At 38.8% G+C, this 16,568-nt stretch overlaps 1 protein-coding gene across 11 annotated transcripts; it reads left to right on the plus strand.

Annotated features, from left to right (window-relative positions):
• Positions 1–1,371: 1,371 nt before the first annotated feature.
• Positions 1,372–15,460, plus strand: fbrs (fibrosin). 11 transcript variants are annotated; one of them, XM_073866994.1, is made up of 19 exons: positions 1,373–1,802; positions 2,930–3,544; positions 3,935–4,126; positions 5,981–6,013; positions 6,127–6,156; positions 6,237–6,282; positions 7,311–7,665; positions 7,841–8,055; positions 8,205–8,419; positions 8,494–8,538; positions 10,320–10,415; positions 11,223–11,303; positions 11,436–11,477; positions 11,577–11,648; positions 11,841–11,997; positions 12,281–12,358; positions 12,566–12,649; positions 12,833–13,034; positions 13,144–15,460. In XM_073866994.1, exons 2-19 carry the CDS (start codon positions 3,236–3,238, stop codon positions 14,669–14,671), a joined length of 3,780 nt encoding a protein of 1,259 aa, XP_073723095.1. In that variant the 5' UTR covers positions 1,373–1,802; positions 2,930–3,235; the 3' UTR covers positions 14,672–15,460. The 11 variants fall into 11 exon arrangements, with proteins under 11 accessions (XP_055032961.1, XP_073723095.1, XP_055032953.1 ...); XM_055176978.2 differs by having other exon boundaries at positions 1,373–1,789; XM_055176979.2 differs by having other exon boundaries at positions 1,373–1,789; positions 11,439–11,477.
• The last annotated feature ends 1,108 nt before the right edge of the window (positions 15,461–16,568 follow it).

A 16,568-nucleotide genomic window follows, 5' to 3' on the forward strand; every position in this document is an offset into this window, starting at 1 on the left:
GTCTAACATAATAAACAGCGACACATTTGACATCGATGTAAGTTGATTGATTATTTTGTTTAGAACAGACATAAAAATCGTTTTTTTTTTGCTTGTTTTTTGACTGTTGTCATTCTAAAAATAAATAAATAAAAATTAAAGACAAATCTGGACATAATTCGGATATGTTTTTTGCAAAGATGTTTGTATATTTTAGTACATGCACAAGTAAAAGGAGTAACTCTTTTAAGGCCTTTGTCTGTTTTTTTATATTAATTGGCCCTCTATTGTGCTTATAAATGTATCTACTGTATAGTATTAATCTGACACAAAGTCTAATTTTGTTAAATGTTGTGTATTATAAATTTGCTTGCTACCTTTTAAGAAAAAAAATCACAGACAGCTGGTTACAGTTTTAGTTATGAATATGACGGGTGTAAGAAAATCTATTAAAATAAACACAAACATACTGCAGTTTTTGTTCATTTGTGTCGTATGTTACATTTACTTAAAGCGGTCATAGTGTGACTTTTTCCATGTTTAAGTAATATCATTGGGTCCCCAGTGCTTCTATCAACATAGAAAATTTGAAAATGAACACCCCAGTAACTTTGTTTGGATAAGACATTTTCTGCAAGCATGTAAAAAATTAGGTTGTTCAGATTTCGCCTGTTTTGTGAGGTAGGTAGCAAGGCGAATTACAATAATACCGCCCCTTTATCTGCACTATCCAACCACAGCACTGCCATTAAGTGCAGAGAGAAATAGAAAAAATACTTGACAGCACAATTGAGTTTCAATTACAACAAACCACCATCATTGTGATCAGTGTTTGCACTTCATCCGGTCGTTTGCATTTTAAATGACACACCCAAAAATGGCACAATTTTGCTCAGGCCTTCAAAGTGGCAATTTAAACATGCTATAATTAATTATCTGTGGGGTCTTTTGAGCTAAAACTTCACTTACGTACTCTGGGGACACCAAATATTTATTTTATACCTTAAAAGAAATCTCATAATATGACCCCTTTAAATCGAAAAAAAACCCCAGCACGCTACGGTATTACAAATTAAAGTAAGCCAATCTCTCTTTATATTGTTTCATAAATTACGTTAACCTTTAAACAGGTGCACCTGATAGACAGAATAAAGTTACTAAGAAACTGATAAATATTGATAAAATTGCCCAAGATTGTTTTGGGATGCTATTAAGAAATATGCATGCTGATCGTGCATCACAAGATCAACAACACAAGTCACAAACAGATAAACATAAGCTGTAAATACTGTGAATATTGTAAATAGCTTTTTATCTGTTGTGCGCTTTAGGCGAAGAAGATGGTGCTAGTTTTGAAACAGTAGATGGCAGTACGGATGTCTCATTCAGTACAGACTGCCTGTAGTGAATCAACAGAGGAAGAAAACCGGACAGAAGCACACAATGCAGTTTGAGTGCTACGGGTAATCCACCCAGGCTTCATGTATGTCAAGAAAAATTGATGTATCCTATTTTGACGATCGGAACGAAAAGTAAGCTTTCATAGTTTAATTTCCAAGTTACGCTTGAGTGAAAGCCATCTTGTGCTGCGGAGCCCGGCGAAATCTCAATCTTCAACGGACTGAGTGGCTCACACAGCGGGCCGCGGAAGGAGGTGCTCGGCCTGCGCTGACGGAGCTGCGCTCAACATCCCTGACGGTGCAACTCCAGCCCGAGGCGTCGAGGCCCGTTTTATATTATTATCGTTTTAAATGGAGGCTCGGACGAAAGCAGAAGCCAAAGGAAAATGGCCTTATTTAGAGCTCGAGTGGTGGGTGTGATTGGTAATTTAGTTGTTTTATGATTGTTTATGCCTTTAGGGTTGTTAAATACCGAGAACATGATGGGTAGTGTTGTCCAAAAAGAGTAAAATATATGCGTTGTGAGAGGTTTATTAAAACCGATCGCACAGAGACTTGTGTCCCCGTTTTCCATTTGCTCGTCGTTAGCTAATGAGCTCGTGTGCTTTATCAGATAACGATAGCATTCATTTTAACATTTGTGGTTTGAGGGTTGTGCAATGTTTATCGGTCGGATCGATGTCCTAAATTGAACGGATTAGTTCGTTCTTTATTTTTGAAAGGTGGGGTGTCAACGAAGTACATGCTACATGGTTAGCTTGTTTTATTGGAGTCGTAAATAGCAAATAAAGTTACATTATGATTCTTGTACAGATGTTTCACAAGAGAAATGATTAACTAACCTAGTCAACTTTCAGACGATTAAAGATGATTGGTGTTTTAAAATTATATCATGTATGTGGTAAGATGTAAATGTAAGGAGGTTGTAGGACAGTGCTGGCTCGCCTAGTTGTTTACACCGGATATTATCAACGTTGTAATTGACATTATTACAAAAACAATTTCCACCCTGACGTTTAAAGTATAATAACGCAACATTTTACGATTGAATGTTTACTGTTTGTGTGAGTGAATTTTTAATTCTTGGTCCTAATATGGTTAGCTGACTAAGTTAGCAAGCTAACATCGTCAACTGAAAGGCTAACAATTACGTTAGCTAACCGAGGCAACGATTCTTTGCTTACTAATCGATTGAATTAATTTACAACGAGATCATAATAACATTTATTCGTCTAAATTGATTGCCAAAATGCGCTTCGTGTTTACCAATCGTCCACTTTTACTAAAGTTTAATAACGTAAACCCTCAGACCCAACTAGTGAGGTACTATGTAGAATCTCTTGTATGCTAATAAATGCTTTAGACATATTGAATGCATAAATTATTTAATTATACATACATATATAAGTCATAATTTGCTATTTTAAATCATATGCTGGTGCTTTAGTTGCAAAACAACATCTATGCAAATTATCTATCTTATACCAGCCATATTAAGTTTTTAAAAGCCTGACTGCGCTACTGATGTCTAGTTTCTCCTTTTTCCTCAGATGACTGTGACAATGTCTTGACAGAAAGACAGTTCCTGGAAAATCGAGAAGCATTTATAATCTGTGTGTTTTTGGATTAAACGGGCCTAGTAATGCCCAAACATGACTTTAATCGGACTGCAGTGTGCTCCCACCTTAATGCCTCCACTGGGCTCTATTAAATTATAAGGCAGGAACGATAAATCGCATCTTCATCTGAGACCTTAACGTGGTTTTATATCTCGTAATAGTTTGTAAACTGTCCCAAGCCGGATCAGGGTTTACTTTCTAAGTGCCTTTGTACGGACATTGGTGTGGTGCTTTGACATGGACGGTCCCAGTCGAAGCGGTGGGTTCAGGCAGAGCCGTCGCTCCCGCTCCCAGCGTGACAGAGAGCGGCGGCGGAGGAGAGCGGATCTCGCTGAGCACAGGGCCTCATCGCCATCCTCGGCCTCGGACCAGGAACTCTGCAGAGGAGACTCGTTGCTCGGTGCAGGCAGGGGAGAATGCAGACCCGTCTTCCCCGGGGCCAGACACCGGCCTCCGCGTCGGAGAAAGAGAGAATCCGTGTCGTGCGAGGAGGATATCATCGATGGATTCGCCATAGCCAGCTTTATAAGCCTGGAGGCGTTGGAGGTCTGTGTATTTGTTTATCTAGTACTGACCCTTGACTAAATAATACAGACTAAAAGAAAACATTATTGATGATGAAAATATGACATATGTAAGTGGTTTACATCTTGTTAAACATTTTATTTGTCAAGTTGGATACTTTATTACAAGCGATACACGGATGTATTGGTCCAGTGACAGAGCTCAAATAAGTTAACAAGTAACAAGTTTGTTAAAATGTTTCTTAAAACATTTTATTGGTGCCACCCCTTATTTCCATAAGGGTGGTTATTAAACAATTAAATTGAGACATGAACAAAATAAATTGGTTTAGATGGGAGCGGACATTGTAAAATTCAACACACATCTGGTATATTTGGCACCTGTAAATGTTTCAGTGTGTTGCTTTGATAGATGGACTGTTCTCTGAAGCCACCAGAACGATCTGGCTTGTTAATGGTTAGAGGAATCAAAAGAAAGAGAGGCCTTGACGAAAATGGAGGCCCTCTGTCGGAGCCGGAGGAAGGACCTCCTGCAACGTTCACCAACAGCTGGGAACAGCGCAGGAAAATCAAATCCAAACTCAAGAGAAAAGGAGAGGCTAAGGTGAGTTTATTTTTTATCTACACTTATCTATTTTATGTGCATTTACACTGTCAATACATTCAGATGATTTTCATGATATCTGACAAATGAACAAGAACCAAAATGCATTTGAAATCAGTTTTTTCCCACGTTTGGGTTTCTTAAAATCTGTTTCATTTCCTATATCTAGTTCTCATATCTAATTATAAACACCCATTGTGTACAGATTTTTCACCGTGTGCACGTAATTTCTGGAGAAAGGGTTCTCGTATATTTGTGAATGGCAAGCACATGACTTGAATGCGCATAAATTATTTGATTCAGTTATCATGCAGAATTGGAGAATTACAGCGTAACATGTTATAAAGAAGTATCTTCAACATTTCATCTCAAGTATTTCTATCAAAGAAAAACGGCAGGATGGGATGAATATATCTTTGTTCATTAGTAATAACCATGTATACAGGTTTATTCAAAGTAGATATACTACACAATCATGAATCGTTCAACTGTGTTTACAATAAAGGCGGAACAAGAATAAACACCCTAATGAGTAATGCGCTTTTAAATGTAGTTGTAGTTACTTGACTAACAGGCTAGGTCTGTTTATGAAATCATCACTTAGTGCTCAGGTATCGTAAGATTAAATGATGCCTGTAAATTCCTGTGTATAAATTTCGGCGGTAACTGTTTTCTTACTTGAAGAATGAGAAACAGTTGTTACTCATTTTTTATTATTATAGGACATTAGCATAATGTTAAATTTAACCACCTAAGGCCTGGTGTGTCCACATTTGTGGACATCACAATTTTTTGTTGTTTGCATCATAATACTTAATTCTATGTAACTGGAACCTTTTGGACACAAACATGGACAATTACACTGGTTCATGTTTAAAGAACAATATTTGGTTAGTATATTTATTGGTTCTTCCTAACCCCAAAATAGCTGGAAGATGTCTGAAAATAAGACAAACCAAAGCTCCGGTCTTAGGAGGTTAAACAATGCTGGACAGTGCTGACAGTCTAGTCTGTTTTGGTGGATCATTTATATTCTTGAGTGAAAATAAGCAGGTGGGACAAAAATTGGATATTGAATGGTCAGATCTCTAGGAGATTCCTAGAAGTGTTATAGTAATTGTTAGGATGATTAGGAGTCATATTTTTGTGCTGATTGGACACATGGGGGCAGTTTCCCAGACAGGGTCCTAGTCCCAGAATTAATTTTAAAACATCTTTCACTGATACATCTTAACATATATTAGTGCCATTGTTTTGTCTTATGATGCACACCAGTATTGTTTGTAAAAACTACTTAAATGTCCTAATATTACTAAGGCCTAGTTCTGGATCAATCTAAACCCTGTCTGGGAAGCTGGCCCAGTGTTGTGACTGGTTTTTAAGTCATTTCACACCGCATGTGAATATGCCTCTTGTCCTGATATCTAGCAGGGTGATTGATGTAATGCAACTATACATTGGAATGCAATTTATTAAAATTCACTTAGCAAATAGCAAAACAGCTATCGTTTATGAACCGTTGACAAGGCTGTTTGTATATTTTTGAACTACCACATCTGTTAATCGGACATGTGAACGCTGTTATGGACCAGTGCAACAAAATTATAGTGAAGTATGCACTTGGTTATAAATTATAATAACTTTGTAATTATGGCCAGTAGATTTCGAGGGGGTTTGTTGCAACTGGATGATATAATAGTTTAATTTCTCCTGTCAAACAACCGTTTTACTTAGATAAAGGCAATTAATATTTTTAAAAACATGCCCAAGAATTGTTTGCAGATTAATGTATGTTTGCTATCTGCCATATTGCTGTTTCATTGGGGTTTGACTGTTTCCAAATGTCTGTATTAGGTATCTGGGAATCACATGGAGACAGGATACATTGTAAGTTATTTTTCCGACTTCTAATCTCTTGCTTGCTGTTATTGGAAAAACACTTTTTTGTTATTATGCAATAAACATTTACATTCATTTAACTCTTTATGTTAAACCCACAGTGTGATACAGAAAGTGAATCCGGGGATAAGGTAACTTTTTTCAGCCTTTGCTTTGCATTAATGTGTTGTGATTTACATTGTTTTAAATTATATAACATTTCACTATTTAGGCTTCGGACAATATGGAGCCAGCATTCGTTGTTCGCACAAGAGAAGGTAAATATCTACTGCATGTTATCAATTGCAAGTAAATACTATATTTGAAGGGTTTGGTTCCAAAACGCAATAAATCCATTTTGACAAATGTTGGTAAAAATGTGTTTTCTATACCAAGAAAGTGACCAGATGGAAACCACTATTTTCTGTTACAAACTTTCACATAACATCTTTAGGTTATAAAAACATAAAAAATTAAAATCCATAACTTGATTTTCAAAGATTTATTATAAAAACGAATTATTTTTTCCACAAAATGCATAAATCCATGACGTTTTTTTTTCCAAAATGCTATAAATCTATTGAATCAATATAAAAATGTGCATTCATCTTTGCCATGTTATATTCATTTAGTTGACTAGTCGTAAACACTTTTTATTTAAAAAAAATAAACTTTATTGGCATTAACCAAAACACTTACTTTGTCATATAGTCATTGCTGTGGTTATACTTGGGGCATCGTCGTTTAACATTTTTCATAGCGATCAGTTGTAAAATGTTTGGGTCCTGCTCGATTTTCGTTAACTTTGAGTAAAATAATGTAAATTTTTCCATAAGATCCCCTGGGGTCCAGATTTATTGCATTCTATATAGTGGTTTTCATGACGTTTTGGGAAAAATGGAGAAAAGATGACAGAATAACACGGTGAAAATTGGATTTTGCGTAAAATTAAGAATTTACTTTTAAATACTGACCTGATATAATACTGATTTTGGCAGTAACAAAATTTTTTTTTAATGGCGTTTATCGCGTTTTAGAACCAAACCTTTCATTTGTATATCTCGCACATTATTTATTTAATTTGTGTATATTTTAAATTAATAATAGAAAATTATATATTAACTGCATAGTGTATATAATCACAGAAACAAATGACTTGTGTGTATTCTTAACCCTTTATGAAAGTTTTGTTTTTGAGTTTCATTTTTAATATATGATTAAGGTTAATTCATTTTAAATTAAGGTTAAAATATTACAATAATTACATTGCTGCTCTCTCTCTCTCTCTCTCTCTTTTTCTTAACAGCTAACTCCAACTTGGTAGCATCTGCAGCAGCCAACGGTTGCCCTCTGTTGCCCTCGAATAGCTCGCTACCCCTTCTCTCAGTCACACCCCGGATCTCTGGTCTGGAGAGGAGTCAGGAGAGGAGTATGGAGCAGCCTTACCCTGAGCCCATCTCTACCTCATCCTCCCTTTCCAGCCTGACATCCCATTCCACCGCCTCGGTCTCCGTCTCACTTCCTGAGCAGCGTAATAGAAATGGTGGTCCTCATCAACGGCACAATCCCAGTCCAGCACAGCACAAACACAAGCCTTTCCTCCCTTTCCTTGAGAAGTCACCATCAATCTTCACTATAGGAAGCAACAGCAGGTCAGTGAGGTAAATCACATGTAGTGTATGCCGTAAGCATTAAATAATTCCTCAGAATAGTCTTAGTTTTATGGTTATCCATAATTATGCGTATTTAGACGCAGATGCAATCTAATCGACTAGCTTTATGTAACTCATAACTTTTTCGTTAGTCCACCTGGAAATATATATTTTTTATTTTTAGGAGCAGTACCTCAGGCAAGCTTCCATCCTCATCGGCCTCTTCATCATCGCTCAGACCACCTACTCCTGCTACAAGTGTGTCCCTAGGTCGAGGGCCAGGGGGAGTGGGAACAGTGCGACCTTCTTCTCGTCCAGGTACTGTCTTCACCCCGTCCCCCAACCTCCCCCCACCTCCTCCTCTCCTGCAGGTGTCACCGCACCGTTCGACAGGTAAAGGTAACCAAACAGAGCTACTGTAAAGTACAGTAGGTAGTATTCATCTGTAATATATTACAGGCAATCGGTTTACTTTGAGTAACTATCAAGTATTCTTTGTCATTTCCATGGATTCCTTCAGAAAGTAATCATTTCTCTTCCACAAACAGATCCAGATCTGATCTGCCATGACCTGACAGAATCTGGTGGTGCACCCGTGGGGACGTCTGTGTCCAGCTCAAGCTCCGGGACCTCCGGCAGATCTTCACAAGCCCAGACAGCCATCCCCACAATGGCCTACCAGTTCCATCAGCACAACCACCAGCACCAGCACACTCATACTCACCAACACTTTTTACATCCCACAGCAGCTGCACCTCCACTGGTAAGGAGTTGAGGATAAGATATGGATTGTTCATTTTAAAGAGTATGAGATTTCATTGTTTTTTTGTTTTTTAGTTTGAGAAGTATCCAGGCAAGATGGACAGTCTCTTTCGACATCCGGTAAGTTATACTGTATTTATTTTTATAACAATTATCATTCGAAAAGAGTACATTTTAAATGGGAGGAAACTGAAAGCTTAGTTTATTATAATTGGTAGGGATGCTCCGAACAGGATTTTTGCAGCCGATACCGATTACCGATTTGTTATCTTCATGATCAGCCGATACCAATTCCATTTTAAAATTTTTTTAAGCTGATATCCAAGCTCTTTGCATGCTCATTTCTAGATAAAGTAATACCACAGATGTTGCCTTTGTTATAATACTTGCAGTAATTAGGTATATAATTGTGTTAATAGAGAATCAAATAAATAAGCACAACAAATATTTATTCTGCAAAGAGTTAATTCTTTAAAAAGGTTTATGTCTGTTAAAAGTAATGAAAATTAAACCCTTCACAGTCTTTACTGTATGAATTAAATATACACGCATTCATATGAAGTATAACTATAGGGTCACACCAGCCGCGTTTGAGGCATCAAATTTGGGTCTACCGCGTCTAGTTTGCCACTTGAACATTTTGAGTTTACTTGTTTCATTTGCTTCAAGACATTCACGCAGAAATTTGCGTCACGTGAGGGGCTTCTGCGACTCTGTTCAGTTCCTGTAATCATGTCACTACTAGAGCAAGCTCCTGATTGGTTAACGTGGTGCGTTTTCCGCCAAAGTTCAAAATGTTTAACTTACACGTTGGCGGCGGCAACGCTCAATTCGTGCCATTGAGGCAGAATCGGGTTTACCGTGCTGCGCTTAACACCTCATTCGTGCCACTATCCCTCCAGACGCGCGCCAAAGCGTCTTCACATTGACTTAACTTTGAAATCACTCGCGCTTGACACCTCTACCGTGGCTGGTGTGAACGCAGCATAACAGTTCTTTAGTCAAGAGCAGAGAGTGATTTTATTGAGAGATGAAATGGATTACTGTAGCTTTAAAACGTTTGAGAGATCGCTCTGTTCACGTGCACTGATGATAGGCTGCTGTGGGTGTACGCAGACACGAGCAGCTATGAGGAAAATGAAAGTTTAAACGCTACAAACTTTCAAACGCATGCAAAAATAAACTTTTGGTATGAGGATGCAATTGTCCGCGATAGATATGTGTCAAATACGCTGTTTAGGGGGATGTGAAGACGCGTTGGGGTGTTGACTGGAGCGCGTCCTCATAGAAAATACACATCTCTGTAAAGAAAGTAATCCAAATCTGCACGTTGCACATGTGAAACGGGTTTTAAAAATGATCGCACTACGTAAAAAATTGTCTCTAATTGCAGTCGCATTCAGGATCCCTATGATGACAAAAGTAAACAGAAAGATTGTTTCACGAGATCGGCATATTTAGCGAGTACCGATCGAGTCATTTAATGCCATTATCGGCCGATACTGATCGGCGGCCGATCAATCGGAGCATCCCTAATAATTGGAGATGGGGACTCTCTCTTGTACTTGTCCTTTGCTGTAGTTCTGCAGTTGTTTAACATTTATAGTATTAAAGTCATAGCTACAGGTACCATAGGTGGTTCCTCTCTTTTCATTATTAGTGCCGTTTTAAATATAAGTACTGTCAAATGGGTCATATGCATTTTGTCTACAGCATTATTTTAAGTAGCCTGTGCAAATCACACTTTTGAATTTTTGCTTGCTTGCCAAAATCAATGCAGGAAAATCCTGCTTATTAAATCTGTTAAGTCTGCTGGCATCTTTTGAAAATACAGTCAGTGTCTCTGTAAGTGCATCTATTTCGTAAATGCTAATTTATTATTATTTTTCTTTCCTGTGAAGTTTTTTCCTCAGTATCCACCACCTGTGCCTGGAATACAGCCGGTTCTTCCACCAACAGGACCTTTCAGTTCAGTGGGGGGAGCATTTCAGCCTAAGGTATGTGTTGCTTGTCATTTGGTCCATGTTTTGAATATTGAAATCTGAAAGCTCTTGTGTCCTCCCTATGAAAGATTAATAAAATCACATGATGAGTGTCCCCTGGTGCTTCTGCTAATGAAGAAATTTGACTTTACCAATGACTTGATAGTCTTAAATGATCATATGTCATATAAATGATCGTTTTGGTGTAGTATCATTGTTACAAAAGATCATGGGACAGTTTCTCGGGCAGGGTTTAGCTTAATCCACGTCTAGGCTTTAGTTATATTGGGTAGGATTTAAGTAGGTTTAACAAACAATTTTTACAAAAAACAATACAGGTGTGCATCCTGACTAGGATAACCCCTTTCCGGGAAACTTCCCCCCTATGTTTTAATTTTTGGCGTCTTAAAATTGTATTTATTTACCTTGTGGTCAATACTGTAAAGCATTAGGACAAGCATTGAAGCAATTTGTACCTTTTTGATTTTGAGAATTAACTAGGCCATTTTAAGAACAAAGCATACTTGCAGAATTGTGCGTTTACAGTTTGTTTTACTTATTTGCAATTGTCATGTGTTTATTGTTATGACTTCACCATGAAGATTTCAATATTCACAGCTTTGTTTCAATGTAAAGGTGTTTCTGGACCGGCCAAGGTGTTCTGAGGTCTGAAAGACAGACTGTATTACATCAGTAGATCAATCTCCTCTATTTCAAATGAGATTTTTCTTGTTTACCCACAAATCCGCCTGCATTTATTCTTGCTTTTTATTTAATGTCCTGGTCATGAAGTGGGTTACAAAAGTGTGTTGTTATTGACAGCTTGTTGTCCTTCAGGGAGCTGCTCCAGAGATGACTTCTGGTTTGGGTGTACCTCCCCATCTGCAACCTAAAGCTACAAGGGTAAAGAATTTGTAACATATGTCTGTTAAATTAATTATATTTTTTTTAAATAATGTGTGAAAAGCGTATAATGATGTAATTATATATGTGTATTTTATGAGTGATAGTTCATGGTGTTTGTGTTTGTATCAGCAGCTAACAGACCCATTTGCACCACCTCCAAAAGTCAGTAATGTAAGTTAGACTATCCTTTATTTATTATATAAATTTTTTTATCAGTCAGTGATAACTAGCGAAGAACTACACAGTAAATCTTCTTTTGTCTTTTTGCAGAAACCTGGAAAATGGTGTGCTATGCATGTTCGTGTGGCCTGGATGATTCTAAGACATCAAGAGAAAGTCAAGGTTTTGAGCGTGTTTTGGTTTAGATTTTTAAAATGGCCCTTAAAAAAATACTTAACTAGTTAAAATACTTCTCAGAATAACCACAAGTACAACATATCTGCAGTTATACAATAACACGTTTTAATTTTGAACAAAATACTGCTTTAAAATATAAGAGTGCCAGTTATATTAACCATTTCTATTACTACTTAGCTTATGCATGCTGATCCACAAAAACTTGACTTCCGTAATGACCTGTTACCTCGACTACCTGGCCCTGGTATTGGAGGACTAGGAGGTCTAGGATCACTCGGTGGCCCCCTTCCTCCAACTCATGATCTTACAAGACCAGGCCTGTTTGCAGCTGCTGGTGGGTAACACTCCTTACTCTTTTACCTTCAATTTTGCAGGTGACATAATTCTGTGATTGTTTTAAAAATCTTGCCAATACACTGGACTAACAAATCACTGTTAAGCAATCTGTTTATGAGATGTGAGGGGGTTTTGCAGCCCTACTTTGCTATCAAACTGCACTCATAAATTGAAAGCTTTAAAAAGGAATAAAAGCAGAAACATGGCTAACTATCAACACTCAATGGTAGTCCATTTATGGGTGTTAAAGCTTTGGTCTGAGTTGACCCATGTCTTCTCAGGTGGAGTCAATCCGTCCTCCACACCATTCATGCCTCCAACAACGCCCCACTCTTTCCTCACCCCAGCATCACATCTGGGTAAGAGACTGATTCTGAGAAAGTAGGGGCTTTGTAAGACAATATGACCCATAGTTTCATGCTGGATGCTGCTTTGTTGATGTGTGTTGTGTTATATTTTCCTGGCTTGCTTCACTGGTTAACTTTTTACAGCATAAACATTTCCATTGTGATTTATGCAAAAATAAAGCCTGCTTTCATCATTAATGGACATTTGTCTTGTTGCAGACCCATATGTACGTTCGCCTCCCTTTCCCACTTTGGGAGCCCTGGGTTCTGGTGCCTTTGGGGGCTTAGGTAGCCCAACAATAGGTTTGTTATACTATTTTATTCTTTATTATTATGTTTTAGTCTATAGAATATATTTCTATATTTAATAATAATTGTATTTAATTAAAATAATATGTATTATATTTCATAATCATCTGATTGACAGTTCTCAATTTTTGCATCTTTTAGCTAAAACCAAACTTATTTTCTACATTCCCACTTTAGCTGCCAGTGTGTTTAAGACTGAGTCTTCTGCAAGTGCAGTTGGAGGATTAGGCAACCCCCATGATCCATGGAGTCGTCTGCATGTTCCCCCTCCAACCTTCTCTTCTGGTTCCTCGTGGGTTAAAGGCCCAGAAAAAAGAGATGATAGAATGAAAGAAATGGAGAGAAGAGAACTGACTCATATAAAAGATGAAAAAGACAGGTATTACATTTCAGAGTGATCGATGTTCGATCTGTTTCTTGTTATGAATAAGCTGATTTTCAGAGGAGTGGACTGTATTAAATCTTATGTTTGATATTATTTCACACAGAGACAGTATGTTGTATGGACGCCAGCCAGTGCGGATGTCGCCTGGTATCCCATCCATCAAGCACCGCAGCAGCACCCCCAGTTCACAAATGAATGGCCTGGGTCCACTGAGCGGAGGCGGGGTTCAGCCTGACAGCCGAGAGCGTGAACGAGACCGAGAAAGAGAGTTGGACAAGAGACAACATTCTGCATCTCGGGCACCAGTGTCTGCTTCTGCCGCAGCACCTGAACGACCTCGGTCTTCAACATCATCTTTACTTACAGCCTCTCCTACCAGTGCCCCCTTAGCCCCTTCTCCTCTGGATCTGTTTCACCGACAGCCACCGCACACTCTCAACACCGAATCCAGTCACTCTTTACAAAAAGAGAACAATGGTCCAACCTCTTCTTCTTCCTCTGCTAGTTCACTTCCAGTCAAGAAACCTGATCGGACCACGACTCCAGTAACTAAACCCGGTCCAAACCATGGGTTGCTTCCTTCCCAAGTCAAGGTTAAAGAAGAGCGTAAAGAGGAGCCTGAGCCAGTGCCCATCTCCTCACATCCTGCTGTACCCCCACACAGCTATGAACGACCTAGTAGTCGACACCACCACCATCCATCCACTCCTTCCTCAACCCTCTCATTGACTCCTACGCCTGGCATGCCCCTTCCTCCTCCTACTCCACACACTCCTCATCATCCTCTTTCTCTCCTAGATCGTACAAGGGCTATGGATGCTTATCTAGGTGGTGCTGGAGGCCCAGCTGGACTGGTAATAGGTGGTGCAGGTGATCGGTTCCATCCACATCCACATGGTCCACCACAAGGTCATTCCCAAGCCACTCATAGCTTTCCCTGGGACCCTTGGAGGGATCTGGCTGCCCAACAGCAGCAGCAGCAGCAGCGCAGGGATCTTTTGAATCTGAGATCAGATCCCCACCTTGCACTTCGCACTGATCCACACTTGTCTCGTTTTCTCCAGCATCAACATAACGTACAGCGCTATTTCGAGGCAGAGAGAGCTGCTGCTGTAGCAGCAGCAGTGGCAAACAGCCCACACCATCCACCAGTACCTACCTCTTCATCTGCTTCTTCCTCGGCAAACAGACCAGAGTTTGCGATGATGTCGCATGCGTTTGACGAGGAACAACGTGCTCAGATACTGCGTGAAGACTTTGAGAGAGCACGGTACTTTGGGATGCATCCACACCTGTCCTCACCTCACCTTCCTGGCCCATCTCAGGCTGCCCACCTAGAACAGCTTCATGCCGGGCTACTATCTCACGCTCATCTTCATCCGGCTGGAGCATCCGGACCTTCACATCACCCCGGCCTTTACGCTAGACTCGGTCCTCTGCATTCACACTCTCATGTACCTAATGGCATTCTAACCAAGGCCCCAGGTCTGGTTGGGGCATTGTCAGTTGGGGCTCCACCACCTCTTATTTCATCTGTGAACAGATCTTCTACTCCACCCCGTGGCTCCAGACTTGGTGGTGCAGGAGACTTGGTCCTTTTTACCACACATAAAGATGGGGAGTCCAGATAGTAATGGGTAAAGCGTAGAGATGTGCTGAAGAAACCAGTCCTCATATGGAAAGGTTCTGCCGGACACTCAAATAAAGAGCTAAGCTTTGATGACCATACACAAGTGTTTTGAAACAACCTAAAGGGGAAACAGAGACTTCCTATGGCTGTTTGATATATTTATCTATCCACTGTGGTTCTGTTGGTGCAATTAAGGTATTATCTTGCCATGCCCTGGTTTTAAGAAGGGTTGTCTTTTCAAAGAGGCCTGTCGATATTCAGACTATTCATTATTGCTAAAAAGGTGAAAACGGGCTGTCTTGAAGAGTGATGGATCCAGAATTGTGTTCAAAGATACAGTTATAATTTTTACAAATCAAAGGAGGTCTGTTTCTCTAGGTGAACTCGAAGAAAACCATACTGTAAAGAGAAATTTCATCATCTGGTTGAAAAAGTCAAGTACTTTGTTTTTTTTTTGTCAATATGAACTGTCTGGAAATGTGATATGTGCAACCATGGAATGATGAATTTAAAGACACGTGGTCATCATGGTTTTAAATATTCAAGTCAACCATCAGGCAACTTCCATGAACAGCAGAATGAACTTAAGATTTATTTTATTCTTTAAAAAAAATTATGAACTGTACATCTTGTCGGATAATATTTTAAAATCTAACGGGAAAGAACTGTCTCCCATTCATTAGTCTGATTCAGAAAAAGAAGGGGTCAGAATATAGTAGAATAGTGATATTGCTTTTGTAATAATTATTGCTAACATTAATTACCTTCCATAATAAATATATTCACTGTTTATGTTATAATGTCATGTTTCAGGTCTCATCAAATGCACTCCCTTTTTGAAATGAGTCAGTGATGGTTATCGTCCAGCAAAGCACTACAGTGATATTGCTCCTATATATATATGGTTATGTTAATATCAATGTACTAAGGATGTAACAAAGCTGGACTCTGCAGCGCAAGGAATATATTTATAGTGTGGGAGGGGTGTGTGTTTTTAAATGTTTTATTTACAGTTAAATTGAAGTCTTCAGCAAAACAAACATCATGCAGACCATGACATACAACACAGTGATATGGGTCATCTGTCGACTGGACTAAAGGAGTGCACGTCTTGTACTTGGGAGTTAAAGGCGATTGAAAGGACTTTTGCACAGATATACAGGACATTCTGGATTAATTATTTGAGCAAAAAAACAATTTTATACATTTTAAATGTTCCCTCCCCCTTAACAAGAAAACCACAAAGATTATTAAACAAATGGTTGGTTATTTACAAGTGTCTTAGTGTATTTAATTCATTGCAGAGGTAAGTTAGCTCACTCAGAGATTTAATTTGTAACACAAATGATTTATTGCAACAGAATTATACCACCATACACGGCGTGTAGTTTTATTGTACTTACATATTTTATCTTACGGCATATAGTTTTATTTTACACGTGCATCCCATTGCCACACCTCTCGATAAGATGCACTAATATTACCTACAAATTGTTCAAACACAACGTGTTGTCATTGTAAAGATAGTTGGGAAATTTAAAACAGTATCTGACGCAAAGTCCATAAAGTTAGTGTATATAAAAATAGTACAATTTCGATTTAGCAATAAATCGGTAACTTTAACTTGTGCCTTGTCAAAATTCACGAGGTTGAGCCGCACGTTCAGATTTAGAGAAAACAAAACATGCCTACAAAAGCTACCAAAGGGAAAGTGACGGTATGATTCACAAATAGAATAAAATAAAACTGTATTTCAATAACATTTACTATGTCTGTGCAGCGGTATCTGTCTCAGAAGTCTGCAGACAGTGAGCGCGCGCTGAAGCAAATCTCGCGAGAAGCCGATTAGCTCCGCAACTTGGCTATCAGTCGTTCGTTCCTCCATTTCGCTGCGTCGA

This window comes from Misgurnus anguillicaudatus, chromosome 4 (assembly GCF_027580225.2).
Source record: "Misgurnus anguillicaudatus chromosome 4, ASM2758022v2, whole genome shotgun sequence".
Taxonomy (NCBI): domain Eukaryota; kingdom Metazoa; phylum Chordata; class Actinopteri; order Cypriniformes; family Cobitidae; genus Misgurnus; species Misgurnus anguillicaudatus.